The 15,964-nt window shown below is 38.2% G+C and overlaps 1 protein-coding gene across 1 annotated transcript; it reads left to right on the forward strand.

Moving 5' to 3' along the window:
* The first annotated feature begins 419 nt into the window (after positions 1-419).
* LOC107552744 (homeobox protein MOX-1) lies at positions 420-5,979 on the forward strand. Its single transcript, XM_016234715.1, has 2 exons — positions 420-1,129; positions 5,972-5,979. Exons 1-2 carry the CDS (start codon positions 673-675, stop codon positions 5,977-5,979), a joined length of 465 nt encoding a protein of 154 aa, XP_016090201.1. The 5' UTR covers positions 420-672.
* Positions 5,980-15,964: the final 9,985 nt, after the last annotated feature.

A 15,964-nucleotide genomic window follows, 5' to 3' on the forward strand; every position in this document is an offset into this window, starting at 1 on the left:
CATGTCCTTAACGCAGACTACAGAGCACAAGGATGGAGCACAGTCCATACTGAGTGGGGTACAAATTCCCACCAAAACCGTGAATTGCACAAAAATGTAGAAGAGTGAAAATGGGGGTTTTGGGGATAAAAGAAGCTAAAAAGGATCCGGTCAACTTTCCTATGTGGGTGTTCATTTTATATTTTACAGACAATGTTCCTTTAAAAGCCAGCACCTGGAAATCCCATTAGATGTGCATATAAAATCCCCCATGATTAATAGTATATGAGGCAGGGCTGGGTTGGGGGGTACCAACATGTGGACCGCAGGACTCCTCCTCTGCAAGCTCACGTTACACTCCATAAACGTGCTACTCTTTCCCACCTAAGTGTTTAAAAAGGAGGAGGGATCGCTTGTCAGGAATGTCTCAGAACTGTGAAAAGAGCGTGTAGAGCTGAGAGTGGATGTAGTGGGTCTGGCTGAAAGCTGAATGAGAGAGTGTGTGAGCTGATGTTTTACACCAGACTAACGGAAAGGCGGTCTGCTTTCAAAGATCTGCTTATTGATTTGCAAAGGTGGACTTTGAGGCATTGATGTGCATATGCTGAAGTGGATATTTCCCACGTTGACTTACACCAGACCCAAAAAGCTGCATCTCTGAGGACACCTACTCTGTGCTGTGTGCTCTTCAGCATGGATCAGCCAGCCAGCAGTTGCATGCGGAGCCCTCACACGGGCAGCGCTCTGTGGGGATGTGTCAGGAGCCCCCATTCAGGAGGGTCCGGAGCCGGGCTGCAGCCCTACCAGCAGGCCCCATTCGCCCTGCACCAGAAGCACGATTTCCTGGCCTACACAGACTTCTCCTTGGTGCCGGCGCCGCATGCTTACCCTCGTGAGGACAGACTGTATCCGGAGGCTCACGGCGGATACCAGCGGACTGAGTGGCAGTTCTCTCCTTGTGAACCCAGAGGCAGAGGGCAGGAGCCGTGCCAGCGGGCGGCAGAAACGGTGGGAGCTGAATTGGACAGTGCAGGGGGAGACAGGCTGCCTGGAGCAGTCACAGCATGTCTTGAGGGAGAATACTCTCCTCAAAGTGTGCAAGCGGTTGACACAGAGAAAAAAAGCTCCAAACGGAAAAGAGAAATCACAGGTGAGTCATTTAGGCAAGAGTGAATGAGATATGAGGCAATGGCTGGAGTGATTCACTCCGAATCATGTGAACTTTCTCATTTGTTGCCTGCTCAGAAATTGTAGCGCTTTATGTAAAATATTTAACTTAGCATCAGTTGTGCACAAAATTCAGTGTAAGGGTTGTTTGTGTTGACAAACACACCGTCCCTGTGGTTATAGCGACAGTGGTCTGTCTTTATCCAAAAACAAAAATTCTGTGATCATTTACTCACATTCTCATCATTTTAAACTTGGATGACTTTCTTTCTTCTGTGTCAAACAAAAAAGATCAATTATCACAACTGTTTTTGTCTATGTAATGAAAGTCAGTGGGGTCCAAAACAACACTCGAACCCACTGACTTTCATTGTATGGGCAAAAAACACTTTTCCTTTTTTTTTGTTTCGCCGAATAATAAAATATATATAAAAAGAGGGTGAACGATGACAGAATTTTCATTTTCGGTTGAACTAAGGAAGTAATAGATTTTACTCCAGATATTCTATAAAACTCCTCACAGCAAGCATGCACATGAATGATGACCTATAACACATTATTTTGTGCATATTATTCTGCAGTTGTTTCCTTCTATTGTTGGAGGCTCTTAGGTAAAGTCCAGCTTTAAAGTTTTTGCTACTGTTTTCAAATCATCTGTCTGTCACACTTTCTCAACACAGATCTGATTTTCTAAAATATTTTGATTCAAATGAAAGATGTAAAAGATCTAAAATGGAAATGTCAACAAAAGAATCAGATTTTGTTGTCATGGACTGTATATGAATAAGTGGATATATGTGTTATGAATCTCTTCATGTCTAATATACTGGACTTCCAAAAGAAAAGATGTTCAAAAATGAAGCCAGCATCTTGTGTCCAGTATCAGAAGTGTCATATGACTGCAATTGATTCATAGAAGGTTTATTATTATTATTAAAATTACCTTTACAGCACCTCAATAGTGTTCTCTGAATCAAAATGTCAGGTTTTGTGCTAAAAGTTCATATTCACCATTTTCATATCTAAATAAATGTAGGTTTTGATGAGTCCTACAGTTTCTGGCTAATGATATCCATATCTACATCATTTTTGTAATGAACGCTCTCCATATTTCCGATTTCACACTATTCTGAGAGGAGGAAAAGTGAACCTCAGTGTTTGTGGCACATCTGGTGCATTAATTTCATCTCTCAGCCTTTCTGTGGAAACTGAGACGCTTTTCTGGGATCAGGGAAAATTTCTTGAAGATAAATACATTTAATCACTCAAGAGAGTATGCGTTTATTCTCAACATCATTTCCAGACAGTTTTAATGCATCATCATTTTTATTCACAGGTGAAAGTGTGGTTTCAAAACAGACGGATGAAGTGGAAGAGAGTGAAAGGAGGACAGCCTGCATCTCCTCACGACCTTGAAGCAGATGAGATGGACTCCGCTGCGTCACCCAGCTCCGAGTAAAGCTCCGTTCTAGACATTTTCTCATATTTACAGTCACCCAACTCACCCTGCTGTCCAATTTTTCACTAGTCCTTCCACGTATCACTTTACACTGCTTCATGGACAAAAGCGTCTGTGCTTCCTGTTGCTCTTTTCGTTCAGATGACTAATTATCAACAGAGCTTCAACGGCTTGGAAGCACCATCCACTTTCAGTCCACATGTTTCACTTTCATTCATAAACAGATCGAGTGAAATCAGAGGCCTATAAAAACCCAATTACTCACGTGTAAAAACAATTTACATTAACTGTTCATGCCCTGGTTTAATAGCTTTGACCTCCAGCCGTGACGGCATGATGTAGGTCTTTCACACTGTGGTGATGGTGCCTGAACCCTGATCAGAAACACCTGTGAAGCTCCACAGAATGACTAGATAATCTCAGGATCACGCCAAACCACCAAAGCATCGATATCACGTCTTTATTTTTTCCCTAAATTGTGTTGTCAGGTTGCTCTTAGAATAAACCGTTTCCCTTGATGGATTTTTTCCCCTTTTTTTTGTACGTTTTTATATGAAATTAATAAAACACAGATGTTGCATAAAAATGAGAAAAAAATAAATAATTTGAAAACAGAAAAACTAATAGTGATTATTTTTTCTTCCGGTCTCATTTGAATTGTATTATAGACAATTTTATACTGACACCCACTGGCGTGGAGGCAGCATTACACCAAACACATGCATAAATTTCATAAACGGAACATAAATATCAACAGCAATCAATTCGATGAGATTTAAAACGATGAGGTTTGCGTGACATGAATACATTTGAAATAGATTTATGATCCAAGATGGGTTGTTTCATTATCATTAAAGGGATAGTTCCCCCCAAAAATGTACTTTCTGCAGTATTTACACACCACCATTACTTTTTTTATTCTCAAAAGACAAAAGAAGATCATTTGAAGAATGTTTCAGCTGTTTTCACTTATAAAATAAATGACTTTAATTGTATGGACAAAAGTTGTTCTTCACACAGAAGAAAGAAGAATTCAAGTCATACAAGTTTGGAATGACATGAGGGAGAGTGAATAAAACAGAATTTTCATTTTTGGGTGAACTATGCCTTTAAGTATAATAATAATCTTCCAGAAAGCTCTCAAAGCTCTGGTGAAAGTGCAATGCTTGGGATCAACTCCGCTCTTGGCCGCAAAGTTTTGAAGGAAGCATCTGGATGGGCCCGAAAATTGATTTCAACCAGAACTTAGACCAGCCCACGTGGGGGCGATTCGCACCAGAAGTCTGGAGAGTGACCGCTGGTGTAGTGCTGAGGAGAATAATAGGTGGGTAGGAGTGAAAAGATGACTTCTCAAGTACAGGATGTTGTTGTAGCAGGTAGCCAGTCATCCAATTTCCTGCTTCCCAAAGAAAACAGTGGTAAAGCATCCAGGGTCCAGGGACTCACAATGGTGGGCCTATACTCTGGCTGGCCGGCAGGCCAAACAAAGACAGGAGAGGTGAGTGGCCTGTGAGGTGGACCAGTGCAGGAATTGTTCCAAACACACCCATGATAGGGTTAAGACCCTCAGTGCTGCTACCCTTGTGCCGCCTCGACTTGCTTTCCACCATTACATGCACTATTATTGATTTTTTAGTAATGACTATGAAAATAAGCCATGCGTATAAATTTAATTATGATATTAGAGCCCCTAATAAAAGCACACTACATTGGTCCATTTACACCTGTGACGTTTACTAAAATAAACACAGTAGGGGATTTGTCCTTTAAGACACATTCGCATACACACTATTTAAACAGAACCGTACCGGTTTGTTTAATTTTGGCCCCCAAAATATAGCATGTTAAGTAACGTGATCTTGAGTACTAGCACTCGTTTGCCCAGTGACTTCATTTAGACGAGAATTCTCTTGGGGTAAAACGGAGAGAGGAAACGAGAGAAAGAAAGACAGATGGTAGAGAAGTCTGGTCTACTGAACAGGATGAACGCTCACAGCTCAGATCTCAGACTGACAGTTACCTAAAGAAACCAGAAGACAAAGTAGGGCAGTTTCATCATTCTGTGGCTGAGCTCTCGATGACGAATGTACATTTCAGTAAGAGACATTTTAAAGTAGCTCTTGACTGTAAGCTTTTTCAATTTGACCTTTTTGTGGCCAGCAAAACAACAAGACAAACAAATATATTAGTTTGGCTATGCAACAAGAGATTCAGTCTGCAATGCAACTGCATTTCATATTGCTCAGATACAATAAATATGGTAGAAACACATAAAGAAGCTGGTGTTGTTTGGTGTTTTGTGGGGTGGGTGGTGGTGTGATGGATAGCCGGAGGTGTGCAGGTCAGATCTATGAGCCGGCTACAGAATTAAAGCGTGGCTCGCAGGCCTTGCTTCAGTTGCTGTGGTCCATCTGTATGGTGTTATTGTTTACAGAGGCAACATTTCACTCTGACATCAAAGCTTCATGACCCTTGAACCATAAGCCTTGCCAAACTACATTTTTGATAACTGCACTTTTTTACTGGTAACTTTTTTTAATGGGAAAAGCATATTCAAGTAATTTTCAGAGCGAGTCTTTAGCATTTTAAGCATTACAAGACCAAAACCAAATAACATTAAACAAATACTTTCTTACTTCTGAGTAGGCTAGATGAAAATTACACAATATTATTTACTTCTGGTTTACAAAATAAAAGTCAGTACTAGAATCAATCTATTTTTGTCCAGTATGAAATTATGAAATTAATAAATTCTTCCATAAGACTTATTTTTATTTTTAATAATTTGAATATTCCTTTTCTTTTTTCAGTTATTTATTTGTGCTATCACATATATTAGACACATTGTAACAATAAAAATGCCTTTCGTGACATTAATAAATTCTTCCATAGTAGGTACTTTTATTTTAATCATTTTTATTAATTATTTCTTTCATACACAAATCGTATTTTTTGTTTGTTTATGCTGTTAGAGCCATTATACCTCAGAAACCATTTAATGACACCAATACATTTTTCCATAGTAAGTATAGTTATTTTTATTCACTTGGATTATATTATTTTTGTACTGATCTTTTTGTATTTATTTATTGCTATTCAGTCGATCAGTCATCATACCTAATGAGGTTTAATGTAAAAATGTTTTTCAAAGTTGTAATTAAAACAAAGATTATTGGAATATGTTTTACAAGAAAATACTATTTCATTTATTCTACTTAAAAAAAATTGTTTAATTTAATGTCTTACTTGTTGTTGTTTTTTGTTATTGTTTGCAAATTTACTAGTTAATTACTGAGATATTTTCCCTTTTTTTTCTCAGTGTTGTTAAGAATAAAAAATTATTCAAATTTCCTTGTATGTACTAAGATATTTAGGACTAAAAGGATGTCAATTGAACGAATGAACGAACGAAGGAATGAACGAACGAAGGAATGAATAAATGAATGAATGAATCAATCAATCAATCAATTAGCTCTTACAGCCAGTAATGATCAGTTACCAGAATCAGTCTTTACTATTATGAGCTTTTATCACATATCAGTACAGAGACTCACAGGATCAAACCACTGAGCCATGAAGTAACATAATAAAACTAGTCTGCAGTTTTTCTCTGACAGCCATCTCTACACTATTGTCCTAAGAGAACCTGCAAATTTTACTCTAGTTTATGTCTTTACAGAACTGTCTGATATTTGCTCCCTTGTCTCAGGAAGAAACTGCTGGGAAGGAGGGGAGGAAGAAACAGAGGAAATGTGTGATAGCTTCCGCACATCCTCTCAAGACAGTACTTCCACTAGGAAAAAGTAGAAGAAAAATGCATGTGTCTTGCCTGTTCAGGTGTGTGTACATGTGCATATGTGTGTGTGAGAATCTTTTGAAACAGCTTCTATTTAGAGGATGTGGTCAGCGAAGATCCATGCCCCCCAAAAGTCCCTGTAATGATTAGTGATCCCCTCAGGAGAAGTAAATCTCAGAGTTTCATTGCACAATCATTCAAGATGGGCCAGAGACATGCAGTGCAGTTTTAAATTATGCAGGACTTCCTGCCATGTTCCTTTGACAGCTCTTATAACCCAATGTAGAGAGGAGATTTTATTTGAATCTACTAAAAATAATCTATTTTGTTGTTTGTTAGTAGTATGGACTGACCATTTACTGCACCTCACAAAGAAACAGGACAGGACCTGGCCACAGCGCCCCATGAATAATCTAAAATGGAACATGAAAATCACTGCTTGACCCATATGTAGAAAGTGTTAAATCGGGAAACCATTATGTTAAAAGCGGAACATTTCTGAGTGCCATCTACTATCTTAGTCTAAGTAAGCTCTGCAATAAAATTACTAAAAAAAAAGTTTTTTTTTTTTTACAGGTTACATACAAAAAGCTATGTTGAGAAAATAATAAAAATATTAAAAAAAAAATTATTTCAATGATTTATTTAAATCTATTCTAATTTAATTTGACGATCCTTCAGTAACAAATAACCATGCACACATGGCAGCCCATAGTGGAGAACCACAGTAGCTATCCATCAGCTGCGCTGTTTCATTCTACCTCCTCCTGTCTCTCTCTCAGAGGTGTATCAGATGCCAGACAGCCCTTACCAAACAAAAGAAGTCTTGTCTGATAGTTTCATCTGATCTGGTATCTGCCACGGCAGTTTAATACCCAATACTATTGATCCTGGCAGCTGAAGGTGCTGCCCCTGTGAGATCCCCGACTCAGTGAACCACAACCATCAGGATCTGCTACACTGAACAATAGACCCTCTTACTATAGCACAGACATATGATCAATAAAAGTTATTACCTCATTTTTTTATCGTCTGCAGTAAAAGATGAGGGATCAACTGGTACATATTTTGAGAGGCTGATAGATTAAGAGACATAGTATACATGTGTTTCAACATTCCCCAGATTCCTCCTTAAAATCACTGCTATTTTATTTTACATCTGGTGCTTCTGAATTCACAAACCCATTCAGGTCAAATCGATATAAAAAAATATTAAAATTATATATATATATAAATATTAATATTATTCATTGTTATTTTATTATATTTCCTTATTCAATGTCAAATATTTGTATTATATTATGCATTATTAAGTATTATGTTTTTGTCTTATTATTGGAATCTATCTAAGAGATTAGACATATTTAAATGTCTGTTTATCACTTTATTGATGAATGACAAAGACTTCAGTGGCTCCTTTTAGGTACTAAGAACATTATTCTTGGAATCAAAAGAAATTCCAGATATTTACAGATGCACGTTCTGCAAAACAGCAAGTGCAGCACCTAGAAAACAGTTTCAAGACTAGATAGATAGATAGATAGATAGATAGATAGATAGATAGTCCTCTCTAAATTCATCAGTTAGCTAATTCTACTGGAAAGAGAAAACTTGATGGAATCCAAAATCTTTTGGAAGATCAATCGTTTTAATGCGACTGGATAAACCCTTGTTTGGATAAATGCTTGCACTGCTTGATTGTGTAGGGTCTGATGTGAGCATGTGTGTCTGTGTAAATGGGCACTGGAGGACCTTGTTCAGGGTCGGCTCACTCAACATCACTCAGCTCGCTAAAACCATGGGAACACTTTGGGTAGGGGAAGTAAGCTTCATGCAAGAGCTCCATTTAAAAATAAAGCCACAGGAGCTTTAAGCACATGCAATTCAGACCAAGAGGTCAAGGTTTGGGCTGTTAGCATGGTCCAACTAACCCCTGCTGGTAAGATGATGTAAGTACACCATTCCAAAAAAGCTTCTTTCGCCATTGTAGGCCATTCAGAAGTAACTTATTTATTTGACTTATTGAGGAAAACATCAAAATCACAAATATTTAATTGAAGCACTTGAGTCTTGTGGATTATTGCAACGCTTGTATCAGCTGTTTGGACTCTCATTCTGACGGCACCCATTCACTGCAGATGATCCACTGGTGAGCAAGTGATGTAATGCTAAATTTCTCCAAATCTGTTGATTTTCTTTCTTCAGAATCAATAAGAAAATGTTCCTAAATTGAAAAATCATACTAAAACAATTTACTAAAACAAAATACAAGAACTGACTTTGCAGGTGCATTAATATACAGATTTTAAATATAGGCGTTATATGTCTGACTGAACTGTTATTTGCTATCTTGTTCAAAAAGCTTTCCTCTTCTGCTTTCAAGAGCTAGCTCGAGTTGGAGATTTTATTCTTTTTGAAGTATTAAAGAATGTGAATTATATACTTCATCTGCTCAACACACTCCCCTATTTTCCCCTCTTCTAACCACCCCCCCACTCAGACTCCATCTCCCATAAGGCCATGGGCGGGGGGCTGGGGGTGGCGATGGCTGAGCTGTAGCGTGACAGGCTGGGATTTCTGGAGCCTTAACACTGTCTTTCATCAGCATGGTGCTCCTGGGCCCGGAGTTGGGTTTCAGTCCGAGTCTGTGTCTGCGGCACGTGGGAGGAGGATTTCTAACACATGGATCCCGTTCCCACCGAACAATGAAAGTCCTGTCGGTTTGCACTCCCTCACTGGGACGGTATGGGTGTGATGTCACAGCACATGAGCCCACCCATTCTTCACAAGCTAAAGCCCAGACATGCATACACCAGCAGCACCGCCGCACTGAGCTGGCTCTAATTAACACCTGCTTTCACGAGCATGTTCCCCCCTGGACAGGGTAAGCTGTTTGGTCTGGGCAGGATTAGCGTGTGAGCGGTGGTAATGCCAGGCCTGTGTGTCTCGCTCACGTCTGTTGGAGACTGAGCTGCACGGATCAGACAAGCACAGCTCAAGTCTCAGACACGAGCGGCTGGAACTGTCCCTATGGGGGCAACCTGCTTGACCTGCTGCCTACCAGTTGCTGACCATGCCAACAAGCTGGCCACAACCGCAATCCAGTTCTTTTATGAAAGAATTAACCTTTTTAATGAGGATTCAACTTTTTATATGTTTTTGTTTTAATTTTATTCCATTCAAATTTTTGTTTGGCTGACACTCAGACTTTATCATTAATGTTGAAACAATATTTGCATCATGCTACACATATATACACTACTTTCCAAAACAAATGTTAGATAATTCATTGTTATTATTTTTAAAGACATTATTCAGCAAGGATGCATTAAACTGATTAAAAGTGATAGAAACTTTTTGTAACATTATACATGCTTTCATGTTTAAATAAATGCTGTTCTTTTGCACTTTATATTTAAGGAATCCTGGAAAAAAACATTTCATGGTTTCCTCAAATATATTAAGCATTACAGCTGTTTTCAATATTAATGATAATAAGTAATGTTTCTTGAGCGCCAAATCATGTTGAAATGATTTCTGAAGGATTGTATGACAGTGAAGACTGGAGTAATGATCACTAATATATATATATATATATATATACATATATATATATAAATAATGACAACACTTTATCATAAATTTCAATTCATTAAAACTTTTGTTTTGTTGGTTGGTTTTATGTTGGTTTTATGAACAATGAACTTACATTACCTAAGGGGTCATATGATGCGATTTCAATTTTTCCTTTCTCTTTGGAGTTTTTCAAGCTCTTGGTGCATAAAGAAGATCTGTAAAGTTGCAAAGACTAAAGTCTCAAATCCAAAGAGATATTTTTTTTATAAAAGTTAAGAGTCAGCGACGCCTACCTAAAACGGCTCGTTCTAACACCCCCCCACATGTCTATGTCACCATGTGGGAAGATTTGCATAACGCCACCCAAATGTTCACGCAAAGAAAGAAGGTACAACTTTTATTCTCGCTGTAGTATTGTCGGCGCCGCCATGTCGTGAAGGTGCTGTGTGTTTCGTTGTGAAAGCACTTGTTAAAATTACAAATGACTTGTAAATTGTAAAATTGAAATTACGTCAGACCAAGGCTGTGTCTCATTGCTAGTTTTACTTGATCTTAGTGCTGCATTCGATACTATAGATCATGACATACTCATAGATCGATTACAAAACTATACAGGTATTCAAGGGCAGGCTTTAAGATGGTTTAGATCCTACCTGTCCGATCGCTACCACCTTGTTCATTTAAATGGGGAGTCATCTCAAATATCACCAGTAAAATATGGAGTGCCACAAGGATCTGTCCTAGGTCCTCTGCTATTTTCGATATACATGTTGCCCCTTGGTAATATTATTAGAAAATACGGGATTAGTTTCCACTGTTATGCCGATGATACTCAACTATATATCTCAACAAGACCAGATGAAACTTCTAAATTATCTAAGCTAACAGAGTGTGTTAAAAATGTAAAAGATTGGATGACCAATAATTTTCTCCTATTAAATTCAGATAAGACAGAGATATTACTTAGTGGACCAAAAGACAGTACAACGAATCTCGTGGATAACAATTTGCAACTAGACGGATGTACGGTTACTTCCTCTACAGTCAAAAATCTGGGCGTTATATTAGATAGCAGCTTGTCTTTTGAAAATCATATTTCCCATGTTACAAAAACAGCATTCTTCCATCTTAGAAACATTGCCAAGTTACGAAACATGATACCTGTTTCTGATGCAGAAAAGCTAGTTCATGCATTCATGACCTCTAGACTGGACTATTGTAATGCACTGCTAGCTGGTTGTCCTGCATCTTCAATAAACAAGCTACAGATAGTCCAAAATGCAGCGGCTAGAGTCCTTACCAGGTCAAGAAAATATGAGCGGAGTCCAGCCCGGGGTTGTCACATGTGGTTGCCGCAAGCCCACCCGCCGCCGTTCACTCAAACCGGCCTCTGCTCACTCTAATCCTCCAGCCTCTGCTCACTCTAACCCGCCGTGTGTGATGCTGTGTTTCGTTGTGAAAGCGAAACTAATTTGTTTGGCCTTCCAAAAGAGGACACGACTAGAAATCAGTGGTTAAGTTGTATTTACAACACTGTTCCAGAACTGTTCAACCCAAATATTCAGATGTGTGCAGCACATTTTATGGGGGACTGTTTGCTGATCCTGGGAGAGTAGACTACAATGCCGGCTGTTCTGACTCACAGACTGCAAGTACGTTTTTTATATTTAAAGGATTTGCCACTGATGATTCAAACGCGAGTTTTGAGCAGTGTAGAGTAGCGTTTGTAGTTTGTCATTTCTCCGATCACAAATGCAGACTTGGTTTTATGTTTACACGGCACGATGCAATGCAACGCGTAAAAAGACAGTATAAGTCATTATAATTCGTAATTATTTCCCCACTGGATGCAACAAATGCCTCGTTTATAATGGGTTTTAATGTTTTTGTCTCGTCGCTCCGGCCGGGACAACGTGTAACACTTGTGTGACACAGTAATAAGTTTACCTCACAGGGCCCTCAGAAGATTTAGGTTACGCAGGAGGCAGAAAACACACTTAGAACTTAGAAAAATGGGATTTATATATGCATATACGTTGAGGGAAAAAAATAATAATACAATGTACTAAAATAAAGCCACTAAACAAAAATGAATAGCGATATCAAAATCTTGAATAGTTCAAAAACAGAATATTGAGAACAAAAAGAAAGAAGGTTAATTGCTCTCAGATAATACAAAATGTATTTCAACTATTGAATTTTCTGAGGAATTTTCCCTCCTAAAACACCAGCTTTTGTCTTCTTTCACCAGAATTACATTTGTGTTGTTCTACACACTTAATCGTTAACTGGATATTCTCAATTTGTATGTTTTTTCCCTTCTAATTATGAAATAATTAAGCGTTTTTCTTACAGGTTACGTCAAAGCCGCTTCCTTTTGAGACAGCTCAACATTTTACAGTGGCACTGAATTGATCAGGTAACCACAAACACACACAAAAAAGAGAAAGAAAATCAATTAACTTAAATCTCAAACATTTCCAAAACACACTGTATGAACTGTAAATACAATTATAAATGTCCATATGATGTCAATGAACTCAAGTCTTTATGGAACCTTAAGAATCAATAAACAACGTCCCTTTTTAACTGTTTTTAGCGTTCAGTTCGATCAGTAAACAACAAGTTAAACGTTCGATCCGCTCAGTTTGAAGTATAGTGCGTGAAAAAACTCAAAAAATATATCCAACCAGTTTCCGACGCGAATTCAAGAAATTTCAGTCCGTTCAGATCTTTGGGTGGCCTGTCATCTGTTTTTCCTCTCCGTGAATAAGCAGCCCTGCATCAGCGATTCGATAACTCGAACACAGCCCTTAATAGCACAAACCCCCCCCCCCCCCAATTCCTTGGTAAACACTCAGTTGATCCGTTGTTTCTTCCGTGTGACGCAGCTGTTATTAAGTTGATCGATCCGATCTCTAAGTTTCTTAACTCGGCTTTAAGAGTGTAACTCTCACTCAAAACAGCAAAATCTCATTTATCATATCTTTCTAACAGCTTACGTTTTGTTTCAGCTAATATTTTCTCTAATGTTCTTATTTTTCTAGATTGTTCTGCAGAACCTTACCTTCTCTCAAATTCAACCAAATCGTCTCCGTCTGTCTAACTGGTGGGCGGAGTTACCATCACTGAATCAAGCTAATTGGTTGATCTACATCTGCAGTGAAATTCCATTATTTCATTGGGTAAGGGTTTCCGCAGTATGTCTTAATTATATTCAAATCAATATAATTTTAATATTATTGTACTTCATAGAAATTAAACAATTTATTTGATAAACTAAGAGAGTTTTATTTGTTATTTTCTTGGATCTGTAGTTGTAAATTTTTGCCCTAATTTGGCCCTGGGCTACACCGGCATCACAATATGGCAAGGGGCGTAACATTTCCGTCACACGCTTAAGGTATTCGGCCAATCACAACGCACTGGATAGCTGGCCAATCAGAGCACACCTTGCTTTTTAGACTGGTGAGCTTTGTAAAAATCTACGCGTTTCAGAAAGGCGGGGCATAGAGGAGAAACAATAATGTAAAGTATGTGGAAAATAATGTGTTTTTTAACCTTAAACCGCATTTCATTACACCAAATACACAAAATAATGTTCTTTTTAGCAACATCATATGACCCCTTTAAATAACTTTTTTAATTTAAATAACTAATAATTACATGGAAGTTTCATTGTATCATATAATTAATATGTAAATATAATAATATGATTTACGTACTAAATCCATCAAGAACTCCAATGCAATCTAATTTGAAAATGTTCATGAGTCGTGACAGATGTCACTACCTGCATCACTGACATTTTTTACCAGATATTTGCATAAAATTTAGCATTTCTCAACTTTGTGCACTTTCCTCCATCCTCAGTCAACCCCACAAATTCATAAATGCCCAGTCTGTGCCAGTGGACGCCTGCTGTTAGATTTTTTTAAATTCAGGGAATTGATACATTCTCTTGCTCTAGGATCACCCAGAGCAGGAAGTGAAAACCCTGGTTTCATTACAGAGCATCCTCTGTACATTGATAGGCGACAACATTTTCATTGGTGAAGAAAAAAATATATAATCTAACTGGCCAAATTTGAAACATAAGTGACTAAATATTAACTTCTTGTACATAGAACTGTTGCATAAAATCAATAAAAAGCTTGATGACATTCAGTACAACAGCACTTGTGTGATATTTCTTAAATGTGACATAATAGCTGTAAGGTCACACAGCAAATGTCAACATGGATTCTCATTAGTGATAATAACAACAGAAGCCTGACAACCTCAACAAACAACATCTCAGTTTCACTTAAGACAACAGGACTGGGACTGTCCTCAGATTTCTCCTCTTTGAGAAAAACATTCGGAACTTGTCTGAACAAATCGAATTAGTCTTTGGTCCTGTCCCACGAGCACACTATGTCAGCTGCTTTCACTGGCATCAGTCAGAGCCTCTTGTTCTCTGGTCAGCGCCTCCTCTGGTATGAAATGAGATATCTGAGAACTTTGAGAACTTTTGGGAAAACAACAGGCAGAGGTCAGAGCAGAGTTCAAGGATCGAATGAGTCGCGCTGAGGATTGTGTGCCGGAGGAAAGCGAATCAAACCCACTGGGGCACTGAGAACATGCTGCATGCTGTGTGGAGGACATACACATACATACACACGTTTACCTCACATCTAATTTGGGACTTTCCATTGACATATGCAGTTCTTCATACAAACAAATTAAAATCTCCAAAGTGAAAGATTTGCCCATACAGATTTCACAGTGGGTTCACATGTTGTTCACACAGTTTCGTCAAGTTGACCAGCAGAAAGCTGCTTGGTTTGAAAGTGGCTTCATACATCACTACACTATTGACAATAGACGATGGACCTATTTGCCTATACTAATTCCATCACAATTTCTGCACCTTAATTCAATGAGAATAGGGAAGTCCAAACCACAACTATAGTGGGAACAAGGAACGATATCACTGGAATCACATTAAAAATTTATTTTTCCAGCTGCTGAGTGATAAAACCATGGACAGCCAATCCCAAGCCAAGAGTTCAAGAATTTAAAGCAGTAGATGACATAATGGTAGCTTGTTTTTGTAATAAACAGAATATTATTATCCACTGGTGTGGACGCTAGTATAGTTATTGTTATAGCTATCATTCTTGGTCTGAGCTGGCCCTTAAAGAGATAGTTCACCCAAAAATGAAAATTCTGTCATTAGTTACTCACCCTCATGTCGTTCTAAACCCATAATGCCTTCGTTCATCTTCGGAACACAAATTAAGATATTTTAGATGATATCCGAGAGCTTTCTGACAGAAACAGAGCTACCACATTCAAGACTCAGAAAGGTAGTAAGGACATTGTTAAAATACTCCATGTGACATCAGTGGTTCAACCGCAATTTTATGAAGCTATGAGAATACTTTTTATGCACAAAGAAAAGAAAAATAACAACTATTTATTTTCTTCTGTGTCAGTCTTCCACGGACATTCATGACAGTACCATGTTCTATGCAGGGTCAGAAGGCTCACAGATTTAATCAAAAATATCTTAATTTGTGTTCTGAAGATAAACAAAGGTCTTACAGGTTTGGAACGGCAATTATATTAATGACAGAATTTTTATTTTTGGGTAAACTATCCCTTTAAGATCCAATAGTCTTATTTATTTGAATTAGCAGCGAGGCCTGTAAAGAAACAGTTTTGTTCACTTTTATACAGTATATACAGTACATAAATTTGTTCCCTTTCAAATTTTGTCAGATCAGTAAGCAGTAAAGGCACATGACAGCTGGACATAATCCTGCTGCACGGAACAGCCTTTTGATACACTACAAATCCAGCCTTTGATTTCCGTAACACTGCTGTAAATTAGCTGTAGAGGGGAACAAGATCCAACATGCTGTCTGCAGCCCCTTTTCCACTTGTCTCCATCCACCACATCATCAGGCCTGTGCTCCCCAGTCACCTGCTTTCATTTCCTC

This window comes from Sinocyclocheilus grahami, unplaced genomic scaffold (genome assembly GCF_001515645.1).
Source record: "Sinocyclocheilus grahami isolate Dianchi unplaced genomic scaffold, SAMN03320097.WGS_v1.1 scaffold457.1, whole genome shotgun sequence".
NCBI lineage: Eukaryota > Metazoa > Chordata > Actinopteri > Cypriniformes > Cyprinidae > Sinocyclocheilus > Sinocyclocheilus grahami.